This window comes from Gavialis gangeticus, unplaced genomic scaffold (assembly GCF_001723915.1).
Source record: "Gavialis gangeticus isolate Ggan-Ray unplaced genomic scaffold, GavGan_comp1, whole genome shotgun sequence".
Taxonomy (NCBI): domain Eukaryota; kingdom Metazoa; phylum Chordata; order Crocodylia; family Gavialidae; genus Gavialis; species Gavialis gangeticus.
The window spans coordinates 20,322,502-20,331,756 of record NW_017729006.1 but is presented as its reverse complement, the minus strand read 5'-3'; the positions used below and the strand labels follow the sequence as shown (position 1 = coordinate 20,331,756).

At 49.3% G+C, this 9,255-nt stretch overlaps 1 protein-coding gene across 2 annotated transcripts in view; it reads left to right on the top strand.

Moving 5' to 3' along the window:
• Nucleotides 1-235: 235 nt before the first annotated feature.
• Nucleotides 236-9,255, top strand: part of SLC25A38 (solute carrier family 25 member 38) — a 12,759-nt gene continuing 3,739 nt past the window's right edge. Inside the window, exons 1-6 of one of the 2 annotated variants that reach the window (XM_019508918.1) lie at nucleotides 236-412; nucleotides 3,399-3,520; nucleotides 5,630-5,714; nucleotides 6,204-6,383; nucleotides 7,343-7,511; nucleotides 8,250-8,416. In XM_019508918.1, the coding sequence (XP_019364463.1) occupies nucleotides 347-412; nucleotides 3,399-3,520; nucleotides 5,630-5,714; nucleotides 6,204-6,383; nucleotides 7,343-7,511; nucleotides 8,250-8,416 (789 nt within the window). In that variant the 5' untranslated portion in view covers nucleotides 236-346. Of the gene's footprint in view, nucleotides 413-847; nucleotides 975-3,398; nucleotides 3,521-5,629; nucleotides 5,715-6,203; nucleotides 6,384-7,342; nucleotides 7,512-8,249; nucleotides 8,417-9,255 lie in introns of those variants that run through there. The other variant, XM_019508917.1, reaches the window with a different exon arrangement.

Genomic DNA, 9,255 nt, shown 5'->3' with positions numbered 1-9,255 from the left:
CTGGGCGGACACAGCCCACCGGCGGACACCGTCAGCAAGGCCGTGGGCGCGAGTGACTGGGCAGCGTGGACCAGCAGGAGCCCCGCCGAGGCGCGGGGAGCAAGCGGCTGCCATTCCCGCCTTTGTTTTACACAGCCCCAGCACGGCTCTGCGGTTACTTTTGGCTTTGGAAAGAAGCGGCCCCGCCGAGATTTGCACAGCTGTCAGGGCTGGCTCTCGGGAGCGAAGCTCGCTTTTCCCCGCTCCGGCCAGACGAGGCGCAAGTGGGGCTGGGGAACCGGGCAGCCGAGCCCGGGACTGCTCCTAAGCTCTGAAGTCGGCCTCGTTGCTTGATCCGGTGTCTGAAATGCTCCAGAAATCCCGACCTCTGCTCCAGGCTCCGGATGTAGGCCAGCAAATGGGAACACTGCTGGTAAGAGCGTGGAGGGGAGCGCGCTCCTCGGGCGCCCGCCTCCCCGAGCGCGGTCTTTATGGGTGTGGGAAGGCAGTCGGGAAGGAGAGGGTTTTCCGTAGAGTCTTTGTTTAGATCTCTAGAGCTCTGTATCTAGATCGATCGGTCTGTCTGTCTATCACACCCCAAGGGGGGACCAGAAAGCACAGCCCTGTCAGGGGGGACTCAAAAGGAAACCGCCTACACTTATATAGAGATGTCTATCTAGATCTAAATAAATATAGAGATGCATCGAGAGAGAGAGAGAGAGAGAGAGAGAGAGAGAGAGAGACAAGTAGCAGCATGGCGAGGAAAGGGTTAACCCACGACTCTTCGGGGCTGGGGGAGGGTTCTCCCCTCCTTCCTCCCGATTGGCTGGGACAGGAGGTGTGTCTGGACGTCACTTCCGCTCCGGTTCTCACTGGGGCTCGGCTGTGGAATGGCAGAGCCGCTGCCGGAGGAGCGGATTGGTGTCGCGGAGCAGCTGCCGGCTGCGTGGGGCGGGGTTGCCGAGCTCCGCGCCGAGCGCTCGCAGCCTCTTCCCGTAAGCTAAGCGGGTCGGGGCTGGATGGGGGGACCGGGCCAGAGGCCTGCGCTGCCCGTGGCGAGGTCCCGTGTGGCCGGGGGTAAAACCAGCCCAGCCAGCCGCGTTGGTTGGACTAGCACGGGCTGGAGGAGTGCATCAGCGCTTTCAGCAGGGTTACAATGCGGGCTGAGCAGGGCCTGGCCGCAGTCCTTCAAAGCCCTGGTCCTGCCAGCATGCGTGGATGCTGGGGCCTGCCTTCCCCAGGGGCTCCGAGTCTCCCTGAGTCGCTCCCTTCTGTCATGTCCAGCGGGTGGGAGGGTTTCATCAGGTGCCTGTGGCTTAAGGGTTTGCAAAGCCATGGAGCTCGCTGTGGAGATGTCCCTGCTGCTCAGAGAGAAGAGGAAGTGTCTTGCTTTGAGCTGCAGCAGAAATGCTGTACAAAACCTTCGTTTCCATATTTGTAAATTAGCCAGACATCTAAGCAGAGTGGTTAATTAATGTTCAGGGTAGAAATACAAGAACTATCCAGCAGCATGCTCCAAACAGTTACTACTGCACGTACAACAGTAACACCAACAGGCCTCAGTAAAGGATTGGGGCTCCCTGGTGCTCTACACACCTTAAATGCACAAGGTTGCTTCAGTCACCATGAAGGTAAAGAGGTACTGGGGTGTAATAAGATAACATCAACAGCTTAAACTGGCTAAAACACGAAGAAAAGAAGGTCATGGGGTTTCAAGTGGGAAGCTTTTTGTAACAGTTTCTTATACTGTAATGTGTACGTAGCTTGCAAGACATTCTTGGGTTTTTAGGTTTGAGAAGTACGGCAAGATTTTTAAGAAGCCTTTGTATCTTCTGCATTTCTTGATAATATCTCCCTTGCTGTCCTCAGAACAAAACACTGGCTAGTTTGTTTTTTTAAAAAAGAAAGTGAGAATTAGCATGAATGGGACTGCATATGTGGGAAACCCAGTTGTCTAAGGCAGTGGTTCTCAACCTTTTTTGTACCAGACCCATTTGTAAGTATCAGTGGCCAGTCCTGACCCAGTGCCCCTCACTCCCAACCTGCTGCCCCCAGGCCCCAGCCCCCCACTGTATAGGGCAGGGGGTAGGTGTATAGGTGATGGTGGGCCCTAAGTAGTGCCAGCCTGCAAGGGGAAAACTACTGTTTCACACTTTTTCTCCTTTAAAGGAGACTCCATTTTTTGTTCGCGACCATTTCATATATTCTTGCAACCCTCTTTTGGGTCGTGACCCATGGGTTGAGAAATGCTGGTCTAAGGGAACTCAAATGCCTTGTCCTTTTTACTACTTTTCCCATTCTCATGAAAGAGCTTGTTGTTATCCTGGATGCACAGATGTCTAGTGGGAGTCAGCTGTCAAGGGAGGAAGGGCATCTTGATGTTTAATATTGTAAGAATAATGATCCTCAGGAAATCTCAGGAGTCATCTGCAACCTATTAGAGAGAGAGATGGTCCCAATTAAATATTAGAAGCTACTTGGATATAATTTATCTAAGAAGACTTGCTGTTAAAAAACACTTTGAGAGCAGCTGAAAACCTGCTTGTCACAAGGTTCCTGGGATGGGTCCCCTTGCCAAAGTTATGTTAGCAGGACGTGTTATTTGATGTGACTGTTTGGAGGGCATAGAAACTCTTTGTTCATATAAATCATGTGAGGTGGCTTTATTGTAGACTACTTAAACTTCTTTTTTCATGGGTTTTTTCGGCTGTTAAAGTGCTGTGAGGGGAAAAACAAAACTGCTTTTCCACAGTCTCTGGATTTCTTGCTGAGGAGACAAGTTAGCCTTGCAGATTTTACAGTAAGATAGCTTATGCGTGTCACTTATCCTATGGTAAAAGACTCACTGAAGCTCAGGAGCACAGTCACAGGCTCCCCAGTCACAATCTTGTAGCCTGTTTAGTGTATGTTGTTCTTTTATATCAGGCACTGGAGAGTCGTGAAGCTGAAGGAACTACAAGAAGAATATTGAGCCCAGTGTTCAGATCCCAGATAGCTGGCAAGATCCCACAATGCTTGAGTGGGGATATGCTTTCTCGCTATAAATACATCAGGGAGAGAAAAGAACAGGACATCGTTGACACCAGATTTGGTCATAAATGGTTCTAAATAAATATAGTCCAGAAATGAGAAACAGGCTTGTAACTGAAAGGAGCCTGTTCCAGAGTCTTGCTTGCAGTAGGGCTAATGGGGCCCAAAACTTTACTGCTTCTGAGATGGAGTTAGGTCAGTTTCTGAAACTGGTTTCTGAAAGTGGTTGCCTAAGACAGCATGGAACTGTTGCAGTGACGCAGGAGATCCCTCCATGCTATGTTTCTGTGCTGTGTAACATATCACTTGGCTTTTTAACTCTTGCACAGTTCTTAACAAAGCTGCCACCTTTATGATGGGTTTTTGAAAAGTCCGGATTTCTTTTTCAGATGCATCCGGTGCTGAAGGCTTTTGTATGTGGTTCCATCAGTGGGACCTGCTCTACGCTTCTATTCCAGCCCCTAGACCTGATCAAAACCCGGCTGCAAACCTTGCAGCCATCCATCAATGGGTAAGTGCTTGCAGCTTCTGTCATGATGGTCTCATTTTCTTGTTTGCTAAGCTGTAGAGCTGATGGGTATCAGTCACATGTTGCTGGCTGCTGAGCAGGTGTATGAGAGAGAGGGGCTTTCGTAGAACAGTGTCTGTATGAGGAGCAGTATGGTGTGTTGCTTTAACATTTTTGAAAGATGGCAGTGAAATCCTATTCCCAAGAGTTCTGTCCTATCTTTTCCATGCCATAGGTAATCCATTGTTTATTAGCTGGATGTCTGTTTGTGGCGAAGCATGAGCGGGGTGCTCACCACTTAAGGGCTGTTGCTGGCTCTGAGTGAGCCTGCTTTGCAAGCAGCAGGGAAAAGCCTCCCCACCAGGAACCAATTTTAAGGGGAAAGGTGGGTGGCAGGGCACCGTTGGTGCCTATTACTGTCAGGAGGAGAACAGGCGGTGGACGGGTGCAGGACAGCTCTGATGAGGTGGCCATTTTAAGATCCTGCCTCTCTGGGCTGGGGAGCAGTTTGCTGCCAGCAGCTGAGGGAGCAACACCAGCTGGCTGCTCTGCTGCTCAAAGGACATCTGGGAGGTAAGGGCAGGAGCTATGGGGATGGCAGGAGACTCCTGGGCATGACCTGAAACTGCACCCTGCCAGGGAAAGGTGGCCTGGTGGGACTCCCTGTGGTGAGGGAGTCCTCAAGACATGCCAGGCCAGTTACCTGGTGAAAGGCTGATAGGGGTGTCTTAACCTCATCCCTCACCATCCTAGTGGGTTATAACATCAGAGGGGAGTGGGGCCAGGCACGCCCATGGGAAACACCTGGTCCCAGAGTGGGTAGTGGGGCCAGGCACATCCAAGGGTGGCACCGAAGGCCATAGGGGTGTAAGACCCTGGAGAGGAGTAGTGGGGTGAGGCACGCCCATGCAAGGGGCACCTGACCCACTGGGTTGTAAGTCTCTGGAGCCCTGGAAAGGGGTGAGAGAGTGAGGTTGGGGCCCTGGGAGAAAGGGGCGGAGAGATCCAGGTAAGCCTTAGGGTACCTGGGGCCGCAAGTGGGCCTGAGGCTGAGTGAGGCGGCAGAGAGAGAGAGAGAGAGAGAGCCATGAGTGAAAGGGGAGAGTCACTAACCCCAAATTGAGAACCAGTGGGCTGTGTTACTTGGTGAGGGCCAGGGATGGAGTTGGCCCAGTATTTGGCTAATTGCCCAGCCACTCTTCAGATTGGGGTTGCGGGAGAGGCCCAAGAGGCTGTGCCAGGGCTGGCCGAGCAGTGCAGAGTCAAGCTTGATGGCCCTCTAGGATTGCTCAAGGGAGCAGGGCAGGGTGAATGAGGTCCAAAAGGGAGCATGAGTGGAAGAGGCCTGGTGAGAACAGGTGGAGTGCTAGAGGCCCTGTATATGGCAGTGTGTTAAACCCTGTATAGGGTAGTATGAGAGAAGCCTAACACTGAGCTGAGCTGGGCCCAGCCTTAAGCCAGACAACTCATGGGAACATCAGCGAGGCATGGGATACGATAGGGGGATGTAGGAGTCATGTGTATACCGCCCTTTAACATAAGGGCGCTCGAAGGGCCGTCTCCCGCCTAATTACCATCTTTAATTTACAACAAGGCGTGGCAGATGAGTAAGGTAGGCAGCTTGCCCAAAGACAGGCAGGTGGGCCAAACTGGGCCTGGGAGATTGTCCCCTTCCACACTGTTATATTATGGAGAATCCTGTGCAATTGCTATACTCTTTTCTGGACATAAGGTGTGACAAGAGTATCAAATTTAGGTAGCTGTGTCCATTTGCCTAACATAATGCCTGGTATTAGTCCACTCCAATGATGATGAATGACAGTCACCAATAACTTAGTTGCTCCTATGGGGTTATCATGAAGAAATGTCATAATCAGTAGATAAGCAGTAGGAATGACCATGGCCCTATGAACCTTGGATGAAGAGAGCATTGATTGGACAAAGAGGAATGGCAGAATAGAGGTGGAGGCTCAGAGGTGCTGTAGTTAATGCACAGAGAGGTATATCTGGGAAGTTCTGGGTGGATGAAGTAGGACTAGGGTTGGGCTGTAGAGTGGGTTCCAGGGAGAATAATTTTAGTGCAGCCTCTTAATTCTTTTTTTTTAATTCCAGGTCACATCGTGTGGGGATGGTTGCTTTGCTCTTTAGAGTTGTTCGCACTGAAAGCCTCCTGGGGCTCTGGAAAGGGGCCTCTCCAGTAAGTGACTATTACTCTGTGTGTGGGGTGTGGGGGTGTGCGTGTGTGTAACTATATGGGGTTTTTTTGTTTTTTACCCACCATCAAGTGGTACTTATGGTTCAGCTTTTGTTAAAGGTCTGGAAGTGCTGCTTTGCTCACTGCTGCAAACGTCTAAGTTACTTAGGGGCCAATTGATTGAGCTATTTAAGTGCCTAGAATGGGACTTAGCCATATGAGTCACTTAGGTCTTACAGTGCTCAGTGAATCAGCACCTAAATCTTGCCATAAAAACCTGGAGTATATATTTATAGTGGTGGTGCACCAGCTGAAACTCATGTCAGGTGTTGAGTGTGCACATTGTTGGGGATTGCAATAATTTCTGTTTATCTCACTTTTCTACAGTGTACCAGTTTTTTCCTTTGCCTCATAGCAGATTTTAACACAATGTTCCATAGAACATGAGAAGGGGAAAATCACTATCTCCAATTTTCACTCTTCACTCTGCAGTCCTTTGCAAGATGCATCCCTGGGGTTGGAATTTACTTCAGCACCTTGTACATGATGAAGCAGAAGTTTTTCATGGATTGCTCCCCCACAGCTCTAGAGTCGGTCTTTCTGGGAGTAAGCTCTCGCACAGTAGCAGGGGTTTGCCTGCTTCCCATAACCGTAGTAAAGACACGGTATGAAGTAAGTGTAAGCCTTTGTTTTCCTCTTATTACCCTTCTGGTTAGCTTTTTTTGTGTTGATTCCATGCCCCTTCCTATAACAAAATGGAACTTCTGCTTGGGAGATATGTGAGTGAGAGAAAGAAGTGGAGATCCTCTGTGCAGCATTTGAGCACCTAAAACAGAAGAAGCAAAGTTCAAATGCTAGCTAGACTGAAAAATTGTACTTACTGCTTTTGTGATGCAAGAACTCTCTCATGAGTAGGTAAAATATTTCGAATACCATCATAGCAAGGGTGAGCAAGGTGACTATCTCGGGCATTAAGCCTTGTTAGTAATAAATAGGTATAGTATTATTACCGGATATTAGGGATTAGTTCCATTGCACAAGTTTGCTTCATAGTACTGGCTGTGCAGGAGATAAGGGTCAAATTCCACTTTTAATAGCTTGTTTCCTTCTGGAAACTGTTGTAGAGGCAACATGATTAATTCTCTGAAAGGATTGGGTTTAATCTTTTCATCAGATGAAAATGGATGGAGCAGAATGTATTAATTGTTAGCAAAAAGTAACAGTAATGTAACTATTATATAATGCAACAAGTTAAAGTAGCATAACTATGGAAAAGCATATTGGAAGCTCTGCTGTTAACACTGTAGTGAGGCTGCGGCTCTCTGTTTGGCATGGGGTGTCTCTGGACTACTTCCTATTCCATCCCACCTGACATTATATGTGCTTCAGATTGTGTGTCTGGAAAATATGCTAATTATAGTGTAAGAAGCTGACCTTAAAATCTGGTTGGTTTCTGATGGTTCTGCCTCTTTGGGCATCTGTTATAACTGCCTACCTGTTGTGGTGTCACCCAGGGACAGTGATGTAAGTGCTCCATTTGAGTATAGGTACATGATTTTACATTAAAGCTTTCCTCTTGAGGAGGCACTGTATCTGGAATGTTAATAATTGGTTTTATGTGCCATCTGCAGAGTGGAAAGTATGGCTACAGGAGTGTGTATGGAGCCCTGAGGAATATCTATCGAACAGAAGGAGCTCATGGCTTGTACAGTGGGCTGACAGCAACACTCCTGCGGGATGCACCTTTCTCGGGCATCTACTTGATGTTCTACACACAGACCAAAAAAATCACTCCTCAGGGTAAGGATGAATATGCACATGATAACACAAATCTTCCTTCTCCTTACCCCCTGCACTTCCAATATACAGCTCATTTTGCTTTAATTATTCTGTCCTTGTCTCGGGAGGTGAAATTCTCTGAAAGGACTTAGGTGGTGCTTTTCTCTGTCACTTCCAGAGAACTATAAGTTTGTCCTGAATGAGGTCACATGAAAGGATGAACTAGCCTTATGTTGGTGTTCAAGGGATTTTAGTCTAGGTTACATATGGATAGGATCATGCTTTGGTGTGATCAGTTGCAACACCAAAGTTTCAGTTTCAGAACTTTTATAAGAGGCAGAAAATCCAGCAGCAATAACTTGCTCAGTGACGTGGTCAGTTGCTCAGTTTTTTTTATACACTGTATAGCTCTCTCCACTTCTGCAATCTCTACTAAATTATGACTTGCTCAATTTGTTTTGTTTTGTTTTTTCCCCTTGGCAGCCTCTGCCATTGAAAACACTCTGTCTTTATTTCTAGGTCTCTATCTCAAACCCAGTTTCAGTGGAAGTGATTTCCCCCCCCCCCCTTTTTTAACGTACACCAATACTGATTTGAGTCATCTGTTAGTTTCCAAGTTTTCTTTTAAAAGTTCTTATTTCTCTCATTATTTAATAATTCAACAACTGTTCAGTGTGGTGTACAGATTGTAGGAAAAGTCATGTGCTGCAAAGTAAGATTGAGCAGTATGTAGAAGTTTTTCTTTTTGTTCCATTTCAGATCAGTTGGATCCAGCCCTCATCCCCTTAGTGAACTTCAGCTGCGGGATCTTTGCAGGAATCCTGGCTTCTTTGGCTACGCAACCTGCTGATGTTATCAAAACTCACATGCAGTTGTCACCTGAAAAATACCGCTGGACAGGCCAAGTCATTGCCTTAATATACAAGGTGAGCCTGCGTTTGTTTTAAAAACATGGCAAAACTCGGATTTTTCTCCTTAAAATGAGAGAACCTGGGAAATGGGTTTCCTCTTGCAGGCTGGCAGAGTACCAGGGCCCAGGTAGGGAGCAAGACGGAGCTGTAGATGGCTCCCACCACACCACCCCCTAGAAGAGCAGTCTCCCTCACCGTGTGCATTCCTGGGGTGGGGTTTGGGGAGCAAATGCCCCCCAGATTTGTGTGTGGGGTGGGGGCAGGCTGTCACGCTACCATGGTGAAGTGCCCCTGCCTGCCCGCCCGGCAGTAATGGGGGTGGCAGCACAGAGGGCACCTCGCCATAGTGGTGTGGGGCTCGTGGGGGTAGCACCTGGCCCCAGTCTGCCTTGCCCTGCTATGCTGGGTCCTGCCTATTGGGCTGTGGAGACATCAGGAGGGTTGGGGGGGGTGTCATTTGCCCCCCATGCCCCACCCCGGGATTGAACGCAGAGGTGGGGAGCCAGCCCTGCCACCCTGGCCAAGCCTGCAACGGGCAGCCCACATCTGCCCCCCTTCCACCCCTCATGGGCTCCATTCTGTCTGTGCTGCCCAGGGGGCAGCTGGGGCTTGGGTGCTGCTGTGTGTGCTCGGGGGCTGTGGACCTAGGTCCCTGGCAGCTGGGGACCGCTCCGGCAGGGCTAGAGCAGCAGGTGGCTGTGGGTGAGGAGTGAGAGGCAATGGTATGGGCTGGGTACCGGCATATTGGGGCTGCTCAGTACCACAAAGCAGTGAGGGGGAACAGCTGTAGCTGGACCCCCGTCTTGGTGAATAAAGGGTGCAGGGGGAGCTCTGATTTCCGCCCCCCCCCCCCC